This window comes from Micropterus salmoides, unplaced genomic scaffold (assembly GCF_014851395.1).
Source record: "Micropterus salmoides isolate LMB-PRFRI ecotype aquatic unplaced genomic scaffold, ASM1485139v1 Ms_hic_scaffold_22, whole genome shotgun sequence".
NCBI classification, from domain to species: domain Eukaryota; kingdom Metazoa; phylum Chordata; class Actinopteri; order Centrarchiformes; family Centrarchidae; genus Micropterus; species Micropterus salmoides.
Genome location: NW_024041373.1, coordinates 6,098,715 through 6,124,092, shown reverse-complemented (window position 1 = coordinate 6,124,092; position 25,378 = coordinate 6,098,715). Strand labels below are relative to the sequence as shown.

General features: G+C 40.2%; 2 protein-coding genes across 2 annotated transcripts; one reads left to right on the top strand and one right to left on the bottom strand.

The window, feature by feature from the left end:
• Positions 1-17,418, top strand: LOC119917221 (rho-related GTP-binding protein RhoQ). Its single transcript, XM_038737428.1, has 5 exons — positions 1-545; positions 888-946; positions 8,803-8,967; positions 12,006-12,101; positions 14,428-17,418. Exons 1-5 carry the CDS (start codon positions 404-406, stop codon positions 14,587-14,589), a joined length of 624 nt encoding a protein of 207 aa, XP_038593356.1. The 5' UTR covers positions 1-403; the 3' UTR covers positions 14,590-17,418.
• Positions 17,419-17,901: 483 nt separating this feature from the next.
• LOC119917219 (GTP cyclohydrolase 1-like) lies at positions 17,902-20,236 on the bottom strand. The gene is made up of 6 exons (XM_038737427.1): positions 19,823-20,236; positions 19,435-19,544; positions 19,291-19,346; positions 19,172-19,203; positions 18,992-19,076; positions 17,902-18,590 (listed from the first exon to the last, which is right to left on the bottom strand). The coding sequence occupies exons 1-6, from the start codon at positions 20,097-20,099 to the stop codon at positions 18,458-18,460; spliced, it is 693 nt and encodes a 230-aa protein (XP_038593355.1). The 5' UTR covers positions 20,100-20,236; the 3' UTR covers positions 17,902-18,457.
• Positions 20,237-25,378: the final 5,142 nt, after the last annotated feature.

The window sequence follows — 25,378 nt, the reverse complement described above, 5'->3', positions numbered from 1 at the left end:
GCGCCAGGCTGCGAGAGCACAGAGGCGTGGGGCTCACCGGGGAGCGGACCGGCAGCAGCAGCAGGAGTGGCAGCGGCGCTACTTCTCGGAGAAAAGACGTCGTTTCTTGGTTAGGGAGCGGGGGGGCTGTTTAGGACCACTGAGAGGTGCAGTTTATTTTGTCAGCCGTGGAAAGGGAACTCCTTCACGGTCAAATTTGGGAGTACTGTAACCTGTGGTGGGGAGGAAGGGAGAAACATGCACCCTCAGTCCGACTCGGTGCGCCGCGCAGTCCGCCTCCGACGCTGGTGATGCCCTCCGTGCGGGGATCACCGCCCAGCAGCAGCAGCAGCAGCAGACGGAGGAGGAGGTCAGGACAACAGGGCGCCGGGGGGCCGATGATGATGAGGTTAAGGTCGGGATCATGGCTAACGGAACCGGCACTATCATGTTAAAATGCGTCGTGGTTGGAGACGGCGCAGTGGGCAAAACGTGTCTTCTGATGAGCTATGCCAATGACGCCTTTCCAGAGGAGTATGTACCCACAGTCTTTGATCATTATGCAGGTAGGAATCTTTTTTTTCTTCTGTTATTCTACCCATTGATGAGCGTCTAATAATAAAATGCTGCTGCTGTTCTGTGTTTTGTAGGCTAGACAGAATAAAATCTAATGAGAGTGAATAAATTGTTGCCTGAGTGAATTCCCTGTTTCTTTTCCCCCTGCCACTCTTTCACCAACTGCATTGGCTTGCATCTGTTGCTATAATCAAAACCACTTGTTTGCCTTCCTCATAGCAGAGTGTCGTTGAGTACCCTGAGCCCCCCCCCCCTTCCCTCTCTGCTCCCCTTCCCCACCCTTCCCCTCTCTCCTTCTTCCTCTCAACTGCTCTTTTGTCATTTTCTTGCAGTGAGTGTAAACGTCGGTGGAAAGCAGTACTTGCTGGGACTGTATGACACAGCCGGTCAGGTACAGTTTAATTTTTTTCCTCTGGCCAGGCGCCAAGCATGTCAAGGACACACACTCACATATAGGCCTACTCTCTTCGTCTCTCACTCTGTCTCTATCTTGGTCTCCCCATGTGCTCCTGGAACCAATAACTATCTGACCATGCCTCCAACACGCCCACGGGCTTCATATTCAGGCCAGACACTAAGCTGCAACAGGTGATGGCTTTTGCACATGGGTCTACTGCCAGAGTCTGGTGTGCCATGGACAGTGATGGGAGTGAAGAGGTTTCAATAGTTCTATTATGTGGAGAACAGGGCTCCTATGTCCAGTAGTGATGTCACAGGTTTGTTAATAGGGCAGCCTAATGCTGGGGCTTTTTCTTTTACAATGTGCCATTCAGTGGGCATGAGTTAAAACTGTACTGAAAATGTGCTGGTCTACACACACACAATAATGTTTCCACTCAGCAGAAGATCCAGCGTACACACACAGAGAGACAGAGGAAACAATGTGAACACACACAGGACAGTCACAGGCTCACTGGGAAAAGCATGCACTATTTGCCACCAGAACTTTAGCATCATTAATACAAACATTTTAGAGGGCACATTAAACCTGGTGCAAGCAGATATATTAAAGGTACCCTGTGGAGGTTTTGACTACTAGAAAAGCTACAGTGCAATGTTTTTACAAGTGGGTTCCTGATTTGTTTGTATTGAGAACGTGATCACACAGTGGCTGGTTTTCATGCTAGTCTGCTTATCGACATTTCCACATAAGGCACACAGTACTGCGGGCAGTATGTGTAAACGGCTGCTCCCGAGAACGTACTGCACGGTCCTGACTCAGACTGGCGACCTCGGGTACGGGAGGCAGACACGCTGACGGGGAGGCTAAAACCCATGGGCTCTGGAGTAGGTCGCCAGTGCGTCTCTTAAGTTGTCGGTGTGTAACGTTTACACAGCCTCGCTGGCTTCCGTCACATATGCATACACATTTAGGTGAGAAATATCGCACATAAACATAACTTTTGTTTGTTTACAAGGAACTCCACATTGTATCCTTTAAGTTTGGTCTCCCTTCAGCTATACTGCAAGACTTGTCAACAGTGGTGCACCCTGTCTCTTGCCCAAGGCCTTTATCCTTGTGTCTTTCCAGCCACCTAAAACTGTACACATGTCAAATGTTGAATAGTTAACGCTTTCCTCAGGGCTGGATTTAACTGTGTGAAGTCAGAATGAGTCACAATCTGAAATCTGATCTGTTTATCGGAAAGACAAAAACTTGGCACTGAAAGGTCATCCGGGGAATATTCAGCCGTTCCTCTGTTATGTTCATTCATGAATGCAAAATGCAAAAGTCCAGGAATAGCAAATCACAGCCCCCCTCCCTCCTTCTTCCCACCCAAACAGCTACCTGTGGCTACGTTATATTTTTCTCAAGAAAGCAGATGGTAGAAGTGTTACTACTCGGTTGTAAAAAGAGGAACACAACCTTATTGTCTATTCCGTGTTTGATAGAGTGTGTGTGTGTCAGAGGGGGGTTTGTTTTTAGCTGATTCAGAGTGTCTCTGAAATGGAGAAGTTCTCCCAGATGTCTGCCGTGGGTGCTGCTAGCCACCGAGAGTTGAGTTACTGAGCTTCAAAACGCCCCCACCCACCCCCCACCCGCACCACCACCCCCGCCCCTGACTCCGCTGACCTCTTTATGTGGAGCACAAGGCCAGCTGGTAATGTTTATAGCTTCAGCATCTGATCAAAGACCCGGCGCCCCAAAAGAGAGAGGGAGAGAGAGTGAAAGGAAGACAGAAAGAGGAAGGGAGAGAGACAGACTGCGTGTGTGTGTGTGTGTGTGTGGGGGGGGGGGGGTAAATAAGGGGAGGAGGTGGGTGGAATTTTTCTGAAAGTGTGTAAATTCAGTCCTTTCAGTTTCATTTTCCTTTCTTTCGCTCTCTCACACTCTTTAATTTAAAACTCTCTCTTCATAGTCGCCACCTCTGGCCTGTGCTACACATGTGGCTCCCTGTGATGTTTATGTATTCCTGGCATCGCTGGAGCTCCCACAATGCTTTGCCTTTCCATGAGCGTTTCAGCAGCATTACAGATACATGCCACCGTCGTGCCCTCATCGGCTGCGATTCCATGCTGTCACATCACTGGGTCAAGTCAGGGCCTCAAAATCACGGCTCGGCACTGAGGTGAGTGCCGCTGTGCTGTGCCTGCTGTTGATGCTGCCTCTCTGCCTGCTATTGTCTGCGCACTGCCACGTTGCTCCCCCAGCCGCTGCCTATTGAATTATTCCATATGGAAGGTCTGGGACGTCTGTTTTGCTGAATGTGACGACGGAACAGAGGGGAAAGTCTTTATTTATTCATTCATTCTCCTGCTGCTTCTGCACTCAAGAAAATCGAGCATCGCCGTCTGAGGAGGAGCAGGAGGAAACAGGAAGTGGATGCTAAGTGCTGTGGTACCCATGGAAACGCTTTAGCGAGAGGAACTCAGAAGTTGCGACCCTGTGGGATCCGTGTCCTGCTGCCCTATTAACCCCCACTTTGTTGTTGGACTGTTCCTCATTTATTCAGCACTTGAAATCTTCTCACACTCAACTGCACATCCTGTAATCACTTTTGCCACTTCACTTCACCCATTACCCCGTCTCTCCTCACTGTTTGGTACAGTCTGTTGAGTCCTTTTTGACTTAGCAACCCAAAGCAGCCTAGTGACCCTCAGACATCCCAGCAGGGGTGAGAGGGGAGCAATTGGGGATGGGTGTAAGGGTTGGAGGGGGGCTACTGGAAATGGTTTTACCCAGTTGGGAGCCTGACACCACTCAGCTGCTTTGACACAGAGAAACAGGAATACTATGGACGTGCCTCAGCTCACACTTTCAGCATGAGATTTTATACTTTACACTTTGCTGTTCTCCTGTAGGAAGGGGAACTCTTCACTTTTTAGGGCAAAGATCAGGTCAACAACTATCTTCAATCATCCATCAAGTTTTTCAAATTTCAGACAATAGTGAAAATGGCCAGTACACTGTCTGAGAGCCCAAGGTGAAATATCAAATTACCAACAGTAATTCAAACCAGGCAAATGCTCCATGGCCCCATTTTGAGGTTATTGCAAATGGCCTTGTGTTTTTTTTGTTAAAGAATGGTCAATATCAACGCAGCAAAGGCCAATGGTGGAAGAAGTATTCAGATCATTTACTTAAGTAAAATTAATAATATCACACTTAGAAAATACTCCACTACAATTAGAAGTCCTGCATTCAAAATCTTGCTTAAGTAAAATGTACTTAAAAGTACCAAAGTAAAAGTATTCATAGTGCAGTAAAATGTTCCCTATCAGTGTTTTGCTATTATGATGTTTTTGGATTATAGATAGATAGAAAAATAATTTATGCATCCCAGATGGGGAATGGCAGTGTCGTAGTTTGCGTCACTAAAAATAAACACACAATTACAGTTACGAACATACACAATTTACACAAAACACACTTACGGTATGTGGCAAATAAGCATGAGGGAGGTTAAGAGGAATGACATCCTGTAGCGTTCCTTATTACTGTGGAGCTGAAAGAGTCTGACTGAAGATACTTTGTTATCCGACCAGTAGTTTGTGCTGAGGATGTGAAGTGTTATCCATAAATCCCATCACTTAACAGGATTAATATTACTGCTGCATTAATGTGCATGTTGCATTGTAGATCTCCTTTTATATGATGTTGGGCAGTTGGTGCAATCTGCAGCAATGCATCATGGTCTATAAGATCAAAATGTGTTTGTAGCATTGCTGTCCTGTGAGAACCATATATCGCTAAAGTCAACTTTTCATTAATTCAGAAAAACAGCCCTATTTCCAGCTGATCTAAGGTCGGTTTTAATAGTTTATTTATTTAGGATCGTTTTAAAGGAACACTTGATCCTTCAGTTTTCCAGAAACATTCAAGTTTAAAATCACCACAATTGGAGATACATGGTTTTCACTGGACAGGAAAGGTATGAAAAATTGTAATCTAAAGAGCAACTAGTAATTAGAGCTGTCGGAACAGAATCCTAACCTTCCAATGATGCAACTAAAGGCATATTGCCTGCTAAGTAAATGTAAATTTTTCCAACTTCTTGTCCCAGTCTGCAACACAAGTGTAACACAAGCTGTATTTTTATTATTGCCAACAAATCCTGTGAAAAACCTATGCGAAACCAACAATGCATTTCCCTGTCTGCAAATACTTTCTGACTTCACTCCCCTGTCTGAAGTGCTGAACCCCATCTTTAAAAAGAGGTTACAAATATATTGTCCCATTTTTTTAAAAAAGCTCAGTCATTTCCTAAAACAACTGTAGTTTTCAGCAAATGTTACTCAAACAGGAGTAAATAATGCATTTGTTGGGGACTATTTTCCACTGCAGATTCATACACATTTAGTCCTCTTGCACCACAGTCACAGAAGATACAGCTGTTTTCACAGGGTGAGAAAAACTGCCATTAACTGCCATTAAAGGCATCCTTAAACTGTCAGACTTTTGAATGAAGTATGACAGGATGTTTTCACCGTACAGGCATGAAGTGACATGCATCAGCGCTCGAGCTGTGATTAATAATCATTAATCACCATCAATGGACCAGTATATTAGAAACTAGCATAAATAGATATTTTTTAACCCTGAGGTTAAAATCCAATTCTGCAAAATGTGCAAATTTGCAGATCAGAGACCGAATTTTGGGAAAAGAAGCATCTATGCCTGCCTTCCCACCCGTCGGCCATGTTAGAGCAGGCGTCCCTGACTCTGTTGACACAGCCAGTTTATTGAGCCCTGAGGAGGCGGTAGGAGTAGAAAAGGAGAAAGATAGAAAAGAGAGAGCGTGGAGGGAGGGTGGGGGTGGGGAGGTGGCTCACTGATATCATTACACTTCTATGTCACTGAGTCAACAGAGCACAGTCACACAGCGGAGCGCGCACGCTGGCCAAATGAAGACGCAGAGTCTTGCCCTGATGGAAATGCGTGGACATGTATGGAGAGAAGTCGGCGGTAATAAATCATACACACACTAAGCCTTTCTCGTTTCCTCTCCTTCCTTCCCCACTGATCATAATATTTACTGTACACTCCTGACTACCTTGGAAAGACTGTTATGCAACCTGTCAGTGATGTACTCATGAACTGTTGAACTGTACTAATAAAACTGCATGACATTCTTCTGGTGGAAACATTTATCCAAAGCACATTAGCAGCAGCATGCCTGTAAACATGCATTGAAACTACGTAGGAGTATACACTCTGTCTGTGTCTCTCACTATGTACACTCTGAGAGGCTGGCAGACATACTGTGTTTGGTAATGTGTCAGGGGTGGACTGAGGAAACGGTGTGAGAGGCAGAGATGGGCCTCAGAGAAGCTCTGGGCCTGTTTACAGTAAACTGCTGAGTGGCTTACACAGCTTTCCTTTATGTCTGTGGCTCACCAGGGGATCGGAGGGTTCAGTTGTGCAAGCAAATATCACGAGCACACAGAGACACATATGCACACACAGTGTACTTGATGCCATGTTACAGATATAGTGCATCTATGGGAGCAGAATGTAAAAGCAGTATGTGCTGTTACGTTCTTCCAAAGAACGGTAGTTTGACCAAAAAAATGACTAAATAGCCACAAACTCATGTTTCCCAGTGCTCTCCATTTTCACACTACACAGTAAAAGTCTACAGCCATTCTGGCGTCTCTGTGAGGCTGTACTTAGCCACACCAGTGCTCACAATAACAATGCTGATGTTTAATGTACCATGTTTACCTTCTCAGCGTAGTGTGTTAGCATGTGAATATTTGCTAATTAGCTCTAGACACAAAGCAAAGTAAAGGCTGATGGGAATGTCATTAGCTTTGGAGGTATAAACCAAAAGTAATGGACAAATATTGAAATATTGACCTGGCGACGGCCTAGAGTACACATTAAGTGATCAGGTTATATGTACATTTTTAACATCTACAGTATATCACAACATAATACTTTTTTTTCTGGAAAATTGATAGAATATAAGAACATTTTTTAAAATCTAGTGAAATAAATGCTTAGCAAGTCATACTTCATCATAGTGATGCAATATTCTGGTAAAAATCCAACATTTCCGTAAAGCAGTCCTTCTTATTGATTTGCGACAGTGCCCACAATGACCAACACCCTCGACATGTTACAGGGATAGACACCAGGGTGCAGACAGTATGTCAGTCTGTGATGGTTGGATAATTTTATATTGTCTCACTATTTATGTCATCATGCTGCCCGTCCCTGATTTTCTCCATATTACACATCGTGTGTATCAGATCATTTTATACAATTTGAGGTCTTTTTGTTGGTCTTTCACCTTATTTCTCACTATACAACTAAACATCATGTCTCATAGTGTTTGCTAGTCACTGTTTGTCTCAGCTTGCATACAGCACCAGATGATTTGTTCGCATAATATGATTTATCACATCAGGGAGTTCAGATAGTGTCAGGTAAGCTGTCAGTCACGCCTTAAATGACTGTCAAAATACTCAGTCATGTCTTGTAATAGTCCCGAACCCTCAAGTACTTTAAGAAGTTAAAAACAGCTACTAAGAATGATTTGAAATTATGGCGTGAGTCAGGTCTGTGAAAACCAATGAAATACTGTACTCATTTGGAAGCAAGAGGATGAAAAACATTTCTTGAATTATATCCACTTGACCCACTCCAGTGAAGCGGAATGGAGTCATCTACAATACGAGCACAGGCGTGAAGATTTGTATGCTCTTTTCATCACCTACTCCAGTCTAATATAAAGTCAGTATATCTTATATTCATTACACAGGCAGCAGAAGATGACACACTTGCCTGGCTGGTCTACTGCTGTTTGGAGACTCTTCTCACATTCAGCTAATTTGCATAACCATTTCCCTTAATGCATTTGTGTGGACTTGTCTCTGGGGTTACAGCAGTTTGATCATGTTGGACTGTGCCGTGTGTGTTTGGCAGAGAATGGGACTCGCTGAAGGCATTAGAATGAAAAACTGTCTTGCGGTTGTCCTAGTGCAGCTATCTCAGGCATAGCAGGACGTTGCATCCAATTTGCTTTGATTTCAGGGATGTATCATCAGCATTTCCCAGACAAGATAGTGAGAATGATTCACTTGGTCTGAGTTGGTCTGGTTGAGTCATATCTAATTACTGGAGATCCACTGATCGCCTGTGTCTTCAAGCTAGCTTCAGAAACCCTTTCTGATGTGTGCCATGAGCAGGAGTGAGATCGGTCATGAATATTCATATGTGTGAAAGTCAGACACTCTGTCAAAAGGGTTTATCTTTGGTGAGGACAAGAGTGTGCTTGATCGGGCGCACAAAGGACTGTGAATTAGCCATTTACACCACACAAATATGTGATAAATATGGCAGTTAGTCCGGTTTTCAGTTTCTTGTGGCGATGGCTTGTGCTCAGCTCGCATTAAAGGACTGCAAATGTACAATAATCCCCTAATTGTCTCTGTCAGGAGAGGAGAGGGAGGGCGAAAGAGAAAGCAACTCTAACATTAAGGTCATCTTCTTCATTCTTTTCTGCAGTTTCGTACGCATATCGTTCCCATCATAAGATTCTACGTCAGTCGTGTGAAACAGCCAAGGAGTTATAAAGCACAGTGTCAAGTTAGCTCTTCTAGCTCCAGTGAGGAGTTAAAGTGTATCTGCCTTTGGAGCTCTTTTTTATGCTTTAATAATTCATGCATAATAATTCCTCAGATGTTAAGAAACGGAAATGAATCATATCTGCTCCTTGGTTCCATTATCCCCCGCCACCCTTGACCTCTTGTCCTCCCGTGACCCTGAATGTTAACCATGACTGTCACGTCTTCTTCCAGGAGGACTACGACCGCCTCAGGCCGTTGTCCTACCCTATGACCGATGTCTTCCTCATCTGCTTCTCTGTGGTTAACCCTGCCAGTTTCCAGAATGTGCGTGAAGAATGGGTGCCGGAGTTGCAGGAGTATGCACCCAGTGTCCCCTACCTGCTCATCGGCACTCAGGTCAGTCCATTCACGCCTTGAGGCCTTTTGGATATGTGATACAATAACACAGTCTTTCACATCTGTACCTCTGCTGTTTTTTTGTGATTTGCAACATGTTGAAATAAAATTTGCATACACATTTTGAGCCCAAAATTTTACATCCTCATTCTAAAAGATAAAAAAAAAGACTGGCTATTGCTCTTTTTATGGTTGATAAAACTGCATCACACACTTTCAGCTGCAATGTGAACTTAACCTCAAGAAGCTACACTGGCCAACAAAGCACAAAATAGTGTGTTGGCTTTTGCTTGGATCAGAGACACACGTTGAATCCACCTATGCTGTATATATATTCCAAAAATATAAGTTTTGCAGCACATTGATATAAAAGTTCAAATCAAATATTTTAATTACTGCACCTGCCATCCCTCAATGCGTAGATGTAATGATTAAATGCATTAAATATTAATTGCCGGATTATCACAAAAGATCATGTGAATGCCACCACACTTTGCCGAATTTGAGAGCTATTTCTTATTGTATAGCTAACTAACAGATGCCGAGCCTCGGAGAGACATGCCCTCAAACATTGTCAAACTCCTACCAGAGCCATGGACTAAAGAAAACTTGAGATTCAAAATAAGGCAGAACATTGCAAAGGTCACTCTCCCTCAGCTGAGGTTTCCTTATGCAGGTCATGATGAGTCACTTAAAGACGCCAATGAAGCTGCACATGAAACTGCACATGAAACTGCGCCAGTAGTACATCCTGCAAGACACTGAGGAGAAAAGCAGCATCCTTTATAAGTTCCCACATCTCTATTGTAATACAACATACACTGGAGAGCACAGAAAACAAATGCAATGTCAAGCTGAGTGTTCTGACAAAGATGAGATTTCTGGAGCTTACATTCAAGCCACAGTACCTAAAGTCGTTAAACTCAAAACTACTAAGATAGAGCACTACATGATGGACTGGGAGGTGGCCAGAGCTGTTTGAAAGCACCATGTACCACCACTGATTTAGGGAGGCAAATCTGAAACAGGCCCAGTGGACAGTGAACAGTGATGAAATGGCCTAACAATCATCCCACACCTGAGATTTGGCTTAGTTTTGTTTTATTCTGTCATAAAAAAAATTACACCTTCAAACTTCACAAATTCAAGAAACAAAAAGACATCAATTAAATCTTACATTGGACCTGGAAAATCTGCCACAGAGGCCACCATCTAGCCACTTTCAGTTACCTGGTGGTGGTGCACATCACCATTTGCCACATTTGTTCTGCTTTGTGTTTGTTTTTCTATATATATATATATTTTCAATATGAAAGTTTGATTGTCTGCTACAGTATGCTGTCGAAAATGTGTTTGTAATTGCAATTCATTATTGCAATACCACAGTATTAGTACTATCACCATTACACCACATTTGTAACTAATACTTTAATGTGCATTAATTGATTTTCAGCTGCTTGGGCTGTTTAAACAAGCTGTAAACATTACTGAAATATTATCACCTTACAAAGTTGTTCTTGCCACCAGGTTAGCAAACAGTTTCCCAATTTACACATTCATCAGACAAAATTAGTATTCATTTGGAGTCATGTTTTGTGTCACCTGATGAATGTAAGTCTAACATTCATTTTTCATTTAGCTCAACAATGTTTACAAGCAAGTTGCAAACTTTTTCAGTAATTTTATAGTATTTATTTGCTGTGCAGATAGCATACGGTGGGTTTTTCAGAGTGTTTTGTTGAAAAAAGCTGCATGCTGCACCTAGAAACAAGGTTGGTGAAAGCGGTGAGACTGACACAAACTAAAAATGTCTATGCCATAAAATCAAAACAATCAGTAATTACAATGAATATGGTGTAGACCCGCTCTATATGAAAACTGCAGTGACAACTTCTGTTCCGGATTGGCGCAATATTAATAAAATTTAAATGGGTTGAATGAGCTGAAAGAAAAGCTCAAATTTCTGCGAGCTGAGGGGATCTACAAAGTGATCATGACTATGAGCTCTCTCTTCAAATTACACATATTCATGTTTTCCATTAATATAAAAATGTCAATTAGTGCAGCTTTAAGTATAAGTGATTTTAAAAAAGCCACCTCTTATTGCAGCCTGGGATCCCTGAACCTGGGCCTTATCAAAAAATAGTTAATTTATTCAATCAAAATTTTAACAGCCGGTACAAACCTGACTGGGGACCTCAGGCTGATCTAGCTCATATGGGACCTCACTGCCTTAAAGCTAATCAGGAAATCAGAATATTTTAAACCAGCAATTAACTAATGCAAAGATGCAGAAGCTGGGCTAATGTCTAAACTTGTGAAGATGTTAACACATGACACTAATCCTAAGTATTATCTTATTTCTTAAGCCTTAAAATCCATTGCCAATACCATATGTCCTCTTAAAAGTGAGCTCTGAGTTGTGGGTAATTTTTGGTCTGTGTTCCCTGGCAACCAAATGCCAGTGCAGGCCCAGCAGTGATGAGGAGGACAGAGTGGGTGTCTGATTTATTTTGTGTCAGCGGATGTTTACCGCCCTTTTATTGGTTTCTGTCATAATTCGCTCGCTGCTCTTCGGCAGGATGCTGATATGTACACATGAGCCTCGTAACAGCGAGCCACGCTTCCTCCAATCGCACCAGTCAAGAAAAGGCTTCATGAGGATTGCTCCCAGTGAGATGGTGCAGGTGGAAGCATTTATCATAATTGGTTATTACTGAGGTGGGAATGAGTTGTGTGTGGTGAGCAGCGCAATGAATAAAAGAGGAGTGAGGAACCTTGTGGTTGGCTGTGAAATCGCTTTGCACAAGAGCAAGGAAGTGTGGGCTAACATGGCTGTGTTTCAAAATGAGAAAACACACTGTCAGTTATACAGCTCTCATGGCTCTGTTTAGAAGCATGGAGAAAAGAGCTGTATTCCTTGATTTGATATTGACAAATCAGTCGATAAGAAACTATTAACAAAGTATTTAATTAATATCCATTTTATAATGGCAATAGTAGCGTAGCTCAGAGGAAGTGTCCCTTATCTCTTTCAGATTGACCTTCGTGATGACCCCAAGACCATTGCCAAACTGAATGACATGAAGGAGAAGCCCATCGCCACTGAGCAAGGACAGAAACTAGCGAAGGAGGTTTGTATGTTTGTCCTATCAAAGAAGTGAAGTAACATGTAGCTTACTTTTTCACTTTCAGTGTTGTAGAAGTTAGCTCTTAGCACCAGTTAGATTCCTGTGTGTTGATTTGACCCAGGAATGTCTGAGGAGGAGTGCAATTTCTTCAGTGAAATGCCTGGAATCAGTCCTCTGTGCATTCTCTGCCTCAGAATGAATCCAGGAATACATTCAGGGTCAACACGGACGTCCAGAGGAGTTTGAGGCTGTAGGACGTAGATACCAAATGTGGTCTGTGATTAATCGCTCCTGTCTGGCACAAACGAAAAAAAAAAGTTACAAACGTTTAAAAGTTGATATCCATGCAGTCTGGGCAACGTGAGAGAGGATTCAGATGGGATTCATGGCTTGGTTTCACAAAGGTCCATATAAGATAATAAACCACTCATATAAGAGGTGTTAGATGTGAGCATTATTTAGTTAATGACATTACTACTTACAACTCTCTGTTGATGTTGTAGATCACCTGTCTTCCATATCAACATTAGAAATCCTTAAAAATTACTACTCCAATTGGTTAGAATGGTTAAAAAAATTTCCTGAATCATGAAATGTGACTAGACCCAGTTTGTCATGTATTACCAACATTACATTCGTGTCACAGTGCTAAGCAAAAATAAGATAAAGAAATAACTGTCAATCTTTGAAAATGCCAGGAGGCAACATTTACTTGTGACGGCATTTGCAGAACCCTGAACAATCTGCATGAAAGAACATGTCTGTTGCATGTTACAAATGATTGTTAAATGAACAGTTTTACACATTTTAGGAATTATGCTTATTCTTTTTCTTGCAGAGAGTTAGATGAAAAGACTGATACCACTGTCAGATCTGTAAATATGTAGCTGGAGCCAGAAGCTGCATACTTCACTTCGCTTTACTGAGACATGACATAACGGTTATGGAAACAGCCGCGATGCTTACAGAAGGAGACTGATGATTTTTGTTGTTTTATGAGGGGTTTTTTATTCAGTTCAGACTTGTTGGAAGTGTAACTTGATGTCCATCTGCCCTTAGATCAGTTGGTGCAGCTGGTTGTTCCTAGATCCAGGCTTTTGCCCAGCGGTGATCAGGCCTTTTGATGTTAGAGCCCCCAGACAGTGGAACACTCTACGGCTGATGATACACGGAGCAACTTTTAGAGCAATGGTGTTGGGCAATGTTGCTGTCAATGTTAATGAGTAAAGATTACCGTTATCCCCTTCCCCAACCGTTCAAAACATACTCGGGCTTGCCACCAGCAACATTGCCCAGCAACATTGCTCAAAAAGTTGCTTTGTGTATCATCAGCTTCCCTGTTGAGATAAGACAGGCTACATCATTAGTATCTAGCATTAAATCCTCTCTTAAAACTTTCATTCATAGAAAAGTGTTTATGAATATTTAATATGTTGCTGGGTTTTATCATTCCACTCCTGGCATTTTATATATATTTTGTAACTGCGTTAAAATAACTGTAACGCAGTTACAAAATATGTAACTTATTTCTGCGTCACGGTAATGTTACTAGCGCAGCTAATAAGATTGCCATTGCGACTTTTTTTTTTAGACATGCAATTACCATGCAAATACAGATACACAAGGGACATTTCAGGTACAGTTACAACATTAAAACATACTTGTTCGTAGAGCTGATGTTTTCTGCAGTTGAGATGGCTCCGTAAAGAAAATGATCACCTATATTAGCTCGGCTCACTACTCACCATTAGCAGCTAAAGTTACCCCGCAACTGATATATTATTGTACTGCTGGTCATTTACAAATCATAGCATTAAGTTACAGAAACACACTCAGTATTAGCAGTGGTGCTGACTGAGTGTAAGTGAAGTGAAGTCATCTATAATGTCTTCTGAACACACTATACTGTATATAGTGTGAATTAATATAATAGGAAATACCATTCAGTAACATTTCTTAAGTGAATGGATGGCAAAAGACCTGCGGTAGCCTAGGCTTCTATAGCGTCCATCAGCTAGCCGTCCAAAGCTCACTAATTAACACATTATATATTGTTTATTTAATCCGTTAATTTAATCATTTTACAGGAGGTTATGTGCTGGAATATTAACATAACAGAGCCATGCGATCTGTTACCTGTTTCAGGTTTTATTGCTTAGCTAAACTAATCAGCTGCTGGAAGAAATGAGTGGTATCGATCTTCTCATATAACTCTTGGCAAGAAAAAAATCTACTCCTTTAACTTTAACTATAAAAACTGCTGGTTGACCATCATATTATACTGGAACGTTTTGACCGATGGCCTGTCCTTTCCTTTTCTTCTCATCAGATTGGTGCATGTTGCTATGTGGAATGTTCAGCTTTGACCCAGAAGGGCCTGAAGACTGTCTTCGACGAGGCTATCATTGCAATCCTGACTCCCAAGAAAAAGAAGGGAGCTCTGAAGAGAAGACTGGGACCCCGCTGCATCAACTGCTGTCTGATCACGTGATACATACAGATCATTCAGCAGCCAACCATAAACCAAACCTGGACTGAAGGAAAATGACAAATGCACAAAAGAGAGGACTAAAAAAGACAAAGCAAGAACTACTTTTAAGCTGCAGGGCTCTTGAAAGGCCATAACTCTCTCCTGCTGTCCAACACAGGTTCAGGATGCAGTTTACTACCAAAGGAGCACAAAGCCCAAGTCAGTCTCTTCTTCAAAAAAAGACTTTTTGCTTCAAAAGTACTTTCTTTTATAACCATTTTTAGTCATTTTTCCTGTTGTACAAAATTGTTGTAAGCTGTCATACAAAAAAAACCACAAAGACATTTCAGTTTCAAGAGAAATACTACATTTTAAGGAGTTCATATTACTTCTAAGGTTTTGGAAGCTAGATTATTGGTTTGTGAATTCCTCAATAATAAGACTGTCCAAATCAGGAGCAAGGACTTACAGCAGATAAATGATGACAGGCTAACTTAAATGACACTGTGACAGTGGCCAGGATACATTTCTGGACAAAATGGTCCAGTTTTTTTGGTTTTAAAACATGCTAAAAAGGCTCTTTTGGCCCATAAAGTCTGTCTCCAATTACAGTTGAGTACCTGCAAATTAAACCACATAAGGAAGCTTTTGCATTGTGTGGGGGATAACACAAATGAGTGAAATGCTGTTCAGTCAAAACATTTTGGACCTAGAACTGTGCTACTAAGTTTGAGGCTCTTGTTTTTGCCTTGTGAAAACCCCATCCCAAGTGTGGCATGCCAAAACACACTGGGGCTGAGGTCTTCATCAGGAATGGAAAAAGTCTATTATCCATTTTGAAAATATATTATATAAAGTTTATGATTCTGTATCTCTAAAATAGAGATGATCTAGTCTGTGCAAATATTATTTTGTCAAATGAAAGCTTTTTTTGTTTTAATTTTGTTATCCTATAATAATGTATTACCATTTCATCACCTTTAAGAAGGTTTAGAAGAGAGAAGAAGAGGGATCTCATTTTAGAAATGAAACTGATTCCTATCCAACATCCAAAGAATCAAATGTACACTTTCATCATGGCTAAGGTGACCCAAGAGTGTATATCTAATGCACAGCGTGAAGCACAGTCAGCGCCACTTCATTTCATGGCACAACAAAGCACATTCCTTTGCTTTTAAACACTCCCTCTCCCAAAAAAATCTGATTGAAGCACAAAAGATGCAAGCTGTTCCGTCAGGCACAATTCTGAGCATAGCACACCGTCTTACTACGCAATCATAGTCCTTTAAGGGTCTAAAATGCTTACAAATATCAGCTTTTCATTAAATATGGTCAAACCTTTTGGTACAAGAAATTTTTGCAGGCATTTGCTCCAGCTATTTGTAAGTTCAAATTTGGCCTATTTTTAATGTAAGTGTTCAGTAAGTGGAGACTTACACATCTCTAAATGTAAGCGGCTTGCATTAAAACCAACTTGTTCTTATATTGAGATTAGTTGTTACCAAATATTTACACCCAGGCGTAGCTGTTGCATAGCGTTAGCTAGATGAACCAACTGACAAAGCTAGCATTAGCTTGCAAAGATATGACTCGTTTTAAATGTAAATGAGTAAAAGAGGTAATGATGGAATAGGGTTGACTTATTTGACTTGACAATTTCAAATTTCACTTTACTAAAACAATGAAATATAGCCCAAATTACAAAATGTTATGCTAAGTGACATATTTCCTACTCATTCTGAACTGTATGAATACTACAAATAACACGTTTCTCTCCCTATATGCATATGCAGTGTGAATACAAAGTCACACCTACATTTACAAAGTATCAACACTTAAGTTTAATGCATCACTTGGCTCCCTAAAACTGTTATTTTAATTATGCTTCAGCCCTTGATGCTACACTGACTTTCTACAGATGTTTCCTAGCAAACCGATATGTACACATTACTGAAGTCTTTACTAGCTAAGACATTTCTCAGTTTTAATGGCGCAACCCAATTTAGTAAATCACTGATCTGAAACTAGAAAGTAGTCACTGAGAACGCACTCACAAACATGCGATGGATTTATGAATAGCTGGTGCAACCCAGTCTGTAGATGTCCAATAGAGTTTGAATCAAAATTATTAACAAATTTTAAAGTTATTCGGGCATCACATGACAGCTGTGATGGGTTTTATATATTGTATAGAAACAACACGTTTGACCACCACTCATGTGCCAATTTTGTCCTTGCAGAAACACAAAAAAAATTAATAAGAATTAATTTATCCATGTAATGTCACATCCATCCAACATTTCAAATTTAGAAAATATGTGAAGTTTACCAGGATTTAGAGAATGGTTTGGATATCTATGAGCCCCCTAAAACTAATTGTATGCAACAAAGGTGTCAAGCCTACATGACTACAATACTGTAGGTAATTGCTTGAGGTTTTGACTGAACTTTTCTTGCAAGCCAAACATTCAAAATATCAGTTCTTCTTGTTTTTATGCATTTGTTATTGGCTTTTTCTAACTTTTTGTTTTAAAGATATTAATGAAAGGTGCCAACTGTTGCTAAATGACTTCTGTTCACTTTCTGTTCAGAGTCAGATATGATGATTGATTAAAGCTTTAATGTAAATGGTGCTCTTCCTCTCTGTCCTAGTCTGCGTTGTGTAAACTGTCTTTTTGAGCAGCAGAGTGGATAGCAGGGTGAACAGCCTTCTCTCTTAAGACAGTTATGCTTGCTTATATTGTGTGAAGGTCCACCCTCAGGATCCAGGACCTAAGTGCCGCAGCCACCAATGCATTCTCCCATTGATGCTCTTCTCTTCTCAATAAATGTGTTTACTGTGTTAATAAACCGGCTTCGAGGGTTTAACTTGGAGAGACGTGCTGTGGAGCGCATTTGTGAAATGAACATTTCCAGTGTTTATTCCTGGAACTAAAGGCATTCATGTTCATTATGGCTGACATCACTGGGTTGACTTGATAAGCACGTCAACAGAATTAAACTCTGAGGCATGTTTGAATAATACACACAGATCCTTTATGTTCCTTTAAAGTTGGTGACATTTAATTTACTCTTTATGCCACTACTCAGTCTGTACAAGGATATGTTGATCTCTGGAGCGTGAGCGCCACTTGCTGGCTACTTTTTTGGAGAGACTATCCCTCACCTTTCTGCTTTTTACTCTGATATGAGAGGGCACTTTAACATGCACACGTTTCAACTATTGCACACTCACTGTTGCTATTGGGGGATTAAATCAGCTACCCTAGCTTCACAGTTCAATTAAGCATCTCAGAAATATATATTTAGGGCCAGTTGTGGGTTTGTCTGTGTGTTTACTGTTTACAAGTTCTGGCTAGTGAGTTATTACCACCCAACCTGCAACCAAAAGGACTAATCAGAAAACAAAGTAATGGCAAAATTAAACGCAGTAATATTTATTTATTATTAATTTATTGATTTGTGAATGAAAATACATATCTCACATCGATATATCAAAACATTTTGAAATTAGAATCCAATGTGCACAGACATAGTACCATATAGCATCACAGTTAAGGATCGTATTGTTCGTAAAAATGTATAACAGCATACAATTTCATAGCATATTCTGGAATAACAAATAAAATGTGTTTACAGTAATAATAAATAAAAATAATCACCTTTCATGTTCATTTTGTCAAATGAAATGCAATGTTTCTGAAGCACATTTTAGCCATTGCTTCTTAGTAACAGACTTCATATTCCAATGACGGTTGAGATTATTCTGTGTATCAGTTGAAGTTACACCACAACCATCCCCAAATATGATAGACAGATATAACAGAAATTCATTTTTTTATTAAGTGGACGTTTCCCTCTGCAGAACTGCCTGCTGGGATGAAAAACCTCAAAATTTCCCCAGTGTCAGAGAAAGAAACTCCTCCCGGCTCTTGGGATCTTCTTGGAACGTTCCCAGCATGACACTTGTTACAGTCTTGGCGTTCATCTTCTGCACACCTCTCATCACCATGCACATGTGACTGAAATTAAAAGGGACACTTAACTTAGAATAAAATGCCAAAAGCGCATGATGTACACAGAAGAACTTGCATGTTGCAACGTTTTTGACAACAACAAAGACTATAGATCTCCACACTTTATTCTATCAGCGACTATATCACCTTTTATATATTCTCGATTAGGTTGCTGAAAGTGACTCAGATATATTCAGGAAATTTGCATCTATATTGTCAAGGTTCATCCCATTAATTACAAGTATTAATTTGGTGCATATACAGTAGCATAAAACCAAGCTTATAGGTCTTGGCCAGTTTACCTTCCACAATAAGAATAGCCATGACTCAGTAAAACCAGGTCACATATCTTTTTTTTGAAAATACATTTGAGTCTGTTTGGGATAGGACAAAGAGTAAACACTCACGCAGCTTCAATGACCACTGCCACTCCAGCAGGCTCCAACGCCTCATTGATGGCTGTTGCTATCTGTTTGGTTAGACGCTCCTGAACTGTGGTAAAAAAAAAAAAACACACACTAAGTGTAACAAATGGAGGAGAAAAGATAGGAAAGATTAACATTTAAGGATGGAATCACACATTTTACCTTGAAGCCTCCTGCTGAATATCTCAACAATCCTGGAAGAGTAGGGGAAAAAATACAGTGGGGGTTTTTTTGTTTGTTTTGGGTCAGGGTGTGCATGTGTGTCTCTTGTCAACATTTACCTTGCAAGTTTGCTTAGACCAACCACTTTCTTGTTTGGGAGGTATGCTATGTGAGCCTGACAATGAAACAAAGCAATCAATCATGATAATTAAGAGAAGAAGAAGAACACATCATGAATCCAAATAGGGCAGAATTTTAATTACCTTGCCAATGAAGGGCACCAGATGATGCTCACAAAGAGAGAACAAATCGATGTCCTTGACAAGCACCACCTCATCATGGTTCTCATTAAAGATTGCATCTTTCAAGATTGCTGTGGAGATGAAATGCCAGTTAGACATCCTTTCTTACTGGAGCAAGTAATTATAATGTAAAATGTGAAAAATATATTTTCTTTTCGAATCCTATGAACAAAGACAACAAGCCTTTATCATATGGTTTTTCTTACATTTAATTAGGACCTTTCTTAAATGTCTTTGTATAAAGTTGCGTTTGCAATCACTTTAACAAAGACAAGGTTTATACAATTAAGAACTTAGATTTTTGCCGCATTTTTGTCATGTAAAATGTTTATGTTCCATGCATACTCACCTTGGGTCGTTTCCTGATAGCCTTTTGTAAAGAACTGCATGGCTTTGGCAGCGCGTAATGGTGTGCGTAACAGCCCCTCCCGCTCGACGTTCTCTCCAAGCTCGCTCAGTATGGTGCTGTAAGCCTTTGCAATGCAAAACGTCTTGGTCGAATCTGGATCTTCTGTCGAGTCTTTCTCCTCTTTCCCCGAATCCCTATGTTTATACTCAATGCAGCTGCTCAACATAGTATCCATGAGCACATTTCCGTTCGTCTCCGTGGCGCAGTGAACCTCCATTCAGGCTTTTGGTTGCTTTCAACGAAAGACACAGCAGAATACAATTAGTGGTGAGATGTACGACCAGTGGTCTAGCAGGAAAACCTCGTTTGTTTTAAAGCCGACGACAGGCCCCCGGGCGATGCTGTAACTCATCAAGTCAAACAAGCACGCACGAGTATTCAGGACTAAATAGATAAAAGTGACCCTAAAATTTCCAAACAGAGGCATTGGATCAACATGAAAATCTATTTCAAATGATCTCACAGCTGATGCCAAGCACCAACCTGTGACATCAGTGTAAATAATCAAGGATCACATGGTCCAAGCTAAGGTCACCAAGGACCATGACTGAAGATTAAAATTTGAAGGTGGAACAACCCTCATCCCAGTGACAATGATTTCCGTAGCTTATAGTGCAAATGGGATTGATCATATGGTAACATCCAGAAATGTAATCACTTGATTACAACAGCACCTACAGTGGGAAATCAAATTTAGTCAAATGTCTGTTAACAGCATGTGCCACTTTGAAAGCACAAATCTAGTTCTCTGTGATCTCACTCTGCAGAGGCAGGGTCCATGTAAATCTGTGCTGCAATAGATAACGCGTATGAAAAATAACATCAAATCGTTAATCCATCACGTAGTTGAAATGAGTGCATATACAGTTCAACAGATGTCCAATTGAAACTGGGCATCATGGCATTTACTACATGATGCATCACTACTGTTGGACAGTTAATTATTAGATGCAATCTGACAAGTCCAATCCTGATTTCTTAAATACAATAGAGAAGCTATATGAGACCTATGGACACAGTTCATCCCAACCCATGATCCTAGGCATGACATGCTAGGAAAGTCCTGCTTATTTGGACCTTGTTTTCAGGTTTATTTTTACCAAAATAAGCTATATGATATCACATAAACTCTAAGAGCTGAATCCAGCTTAAGGCAGTGGTGGTGGATGTATTCAAATTCTTCACTTAAAAGTAAAACCACCAATACCACACTGTAAAAATACTATTACGTAAAACCTTGATTTGTAAATTAACTAGTGGTGAAGTAAAGTGTACAATATTTCCCTCTGAAAGGTAGAAAAGTGGAAGTAGGAGTGTCATGAAATGGATACCTTAAATTTGTACTTGGGTACACTGTGTAAGTAAATGTAGGCTACTTAGTTATATCCCACCACTGGATGTGGGTACTATGACCTGGACTGGTCATTACTACCATTTCATTAGGCACACAAATGCAGTCTAACAAAACAGTTCTGCAATAAACTCTACAGTCATGAACGTTATAAATTCCTTTTTTCTCCTGAAACTGTTTTAGAAAGGTGCTGATTTAATTTAATTGGAACCTTAGGCCTTAATCATGTAACTACCACCGTAGTAGAGACAATAATCTTGCAAAGAGGGGATAATATGCATGAGAGGTGACAAGCTGATAGACAGCAGGTACGCAGGTGAGGACGAATCCTGAGAGACACAGAGACAAACAGGGAGCACGGCAGGAAAGGGAAACAGAACCACAAAGGAAAAATACTGAGGCATAGCCATGGCTGTGACAATTGGTATAAGTGTAATATAATTTATAATTTTATTTATTTGTAAACAATTGAAAGACATTAATGTCAAATAACCGTTAACACCATTACCTTGTTAAAGCATTGTGCATCAGTGTGTCACTCAAAAGGAATGTGCCAGCATCCCTTCTGACCAGGCCATACACATCGGAAATGCTGGAAGAAAATTTATTTTTCTCATTTGTCTTCATAACAAGTGTCACATTTTCAAGCACAGTAAACTGCATTATCCTGGTGCAGTGACCAGTCAACTGACAATCGTTACTAATGAAGACACTCAGGTGGAGTTTCTGATCATCACTCTTCTGGTCGTTATGCGGCTGGCCACACTTTGTGCTCAGACTTGCTATATGCTGTTGTTATTTGATGTGTTGATTGATTTCTCCTCTGCCAACCCAGCTTTTACTGCTCTAGTTTCTCATTACCATAAATGGTGACAGCATTTCTTGCCTTGTGCAATATTCTGTATGTGTCTGTTGGATTCTGTAGCCCTGGTTGGTTCATAAGTCACTGCTTCTTAGATAAACTTGGAAGCAGAGCTGATTCTGCAAAAGAAAAGGGTATGACTATTTGGTCCTTGATATAAATTGTCTCTGACACACACGGACACTCCTTGGCTCTGGCAGTACAGGTGTGACACTCCCCTTAGCTCATTTTAAATCACACATATTCATGTAACATACAATATAAATGGCGAACAGGATTATCTCAGTTTTAATATGCAAGGAACCATAATCTAACAAACAATAGTGTCCAATGCTATATTTCTAGGTGACATACACTATGCAGGATCGTCTTTAAACTTTATTTTGCTGAGAGCAATGCTGTCACACCTGCTGCCCAGTGCAACCACAGTCTAATCTGTTAGCCACTGAGCAGCTCCACTGGAGCAGTTGGGGTTTAGGGCCTTGCTCAGTGGTGGTAATGAGGCTGAAACAAAGGCTGCTCTTTCACTTTCCATAATCAGATTTGCCCTGCAGGTCCAGGGATCAAACTCACCTCTTGGTGTTTGCAATATTTTTCATCTATCAGGATAGGATTAATAGGGAAAAAGTTATTTTAGCCCAGACAATGTTAACCAAAATACTGAGTTAATTAGGTGAGTAGGTTTGTAACAAAAAGTAATGTTTTAAAAATTGCAAGCAATTGACCACCAGTGTGTTTGTTAACACTGTGAGTGTGATATTTGAGACTACCAACTACTGCATTTCTTCTTTTCAAATGAAACTATTTGTATGAAAGCGCTTAGAGGCAAGCGAAAAGAATATACTCTGGTGGTCCATTTCCTAAGTCTAATTTAAATGGTTTAAATTTAAATGGTTTTCTCTCCTGTGTTTACAACTTATGACTGAAAAAAGCCAGAATCATTTTTTGAAGTTTTGGCAGGTGAAAGTGTTCGAAATAAAAATCACCATTATTTTCACCATTATTTCCACCTCTCAGGGTATGTATATTAAAAGGACACATGAAATTTTTTTTCCCCAATGAATAAGGTTTTGAATGAACATAATTGGCTATTACTTCATTCAATACTATGACTCCTTGCATGGTGGCCTGCATTGGTAACTGTTGTGTTCATGCTTGCATGTCTTATGCATGTGCATCATTTTGTTTTCTGTACTTGCTGGTAAAAACATTTGCTTGCTGGAGACACATTTGGATGAAATGTATCCTTCACCTCATAAAACAGCTCCAATGAGTTTAAACCATACATGAGATACCTCTAGCATCGTTCAACAATTTTGAATTCTCCACTCCAACACTAATCTAAGCCAGTATTCCTGGCTACACACACACTCAGGCAAAGAGTAGTACTGGTAGGTCAGAGTGATTCAATACAGACTCGCTGGAGCTACACTGTTGGCACATGATATGTAGACCTAATGGACTGGGACAAGTTGACCATTTTTCACACTAACATCTACAGTAATGTCATTAGCCTTTGACTTACCCACAAGTCAGAATGAATAAAACAGTGATGCTACATTAATTGGGTGTGCTTGATTTAGTAAATGTTGAGTAAAAGAGGTCAGTTATTGTAAAACCGTCCAACTTCCAAACTGCTTCATGACACATGCGGCTGGTGTGTATATCTTTAACTGACAATGAATCACTTTAACTGCTTTACCTTTGATGTCACTCAGCCTGAGGTAGTGAAAACCAGCGCATCAAATTTATATTATGTATCCTATTCAGCACAAGATCAGATCTCACCCTTCTGACCGCCATGTGCTTCAAAGGGCAGCTAGTATCTACACAAATCTACTTTTAAAATTTTCTAAAATTAAAGATTTTTCATCACTTTATCTTGAGAGGCATGACTGCGTAGGCACTATTAAGGGCTGGTGTGCTGACTGCCACGATGCTGCAGTAAATTCAGTGAATTCTTTAGGCTTGTACTATATTTGCTTATTTAAAGGTACTTCTACTTGAAAGGCTTCTTTGGTGACATAAATATGAAAATAAATTGGGACAATCATGAAAAGCCATAAAACGACAAAATAACCTAATAATGCATGGTTGCTATCATTGTGGTATATTATTTGCATGGTGTTAATTGTGTCATCAGACACACTGTACACGTGTGACGCATGTAGGGATAAAAATGTCTTAAATAGCTTAGTGGTAATTCACCTCTACAGAAATTCCATATAGTACATACCATATAACTTTTTATTCTATATTAAGGGCGGGGTAGGGCTTTACAGTACAGCTAACACATTTTTTGATCCATCATACCACATAATCTTTGTACTTTTGGAGTGTGGGTTTTCCCAAGCTCCAGGGTGCTGTCATATGCCTTCCTCAAGTGACTTCCCTCTAGCCCTCAACCCAAATGCATAGAGTTCTGTTGTTCTTCATCTGCTATCTGGCTGATCAGTTCAGCTGGAAGAGTTTAGCTGATCTCACATTTTCCCCTTTTGCTAATGTTGTAAGTTATGTCCTATTGAATTCTTTCTTCCTTAATCTGCTTCATTGATCTGCTTCCTCACTCTTGTGTTTGTCTTGTGTAGCTTTTCACAATCTATATTGATTGTTAAACGCAACACTTCAAAAGCACAGATATACTTGAAAAAGGACCTACTAAAATCTTATTGTATATCACTGTTGACAATCACCAAATGTTTAGACGACAAAAACACTGCAACAATATGACAGTGTAATAAAATGTTACCTGATTAGCAAATGCCACTCTAAAAGTATGAAGATGATAATAACTACAAGGGGTTTTGGGACAACAGGGATCAGAAAATGTGATTTGGATGTTGATGCATTTTTGTTTCCACCCTACTGCCACAAGAGGGCAAGCTTGCCTGTGTCTACATGAACTACTCCAAGATAAACATTTAGATTCATACAATTCATGTAAAACAGAACAGATTTTGTAAAAATAATTCTGAATCACTTTTTCATGAGTCTGTATATATATATATATATATATGTTTTTTTTTTTTACATGTACTCTGAATACAAGCTACTACTTTCTTCCGTAATTCCTGAATAACATCACATCATTAGTGGCATAAAACTCAGTTATTGATTCAGTCAATTAAAACCTTTTTTTAATCCAGAATTTATTTAATTATTTATTTAATCTTTTTTGAGGCGCCAATGTCTGATATCCAGACAGAGCAATAAAATAAGTCACAATTACAATACAAAGACTGCTCCATGAATAAAATAGATTATATATATACATTATCTCTCA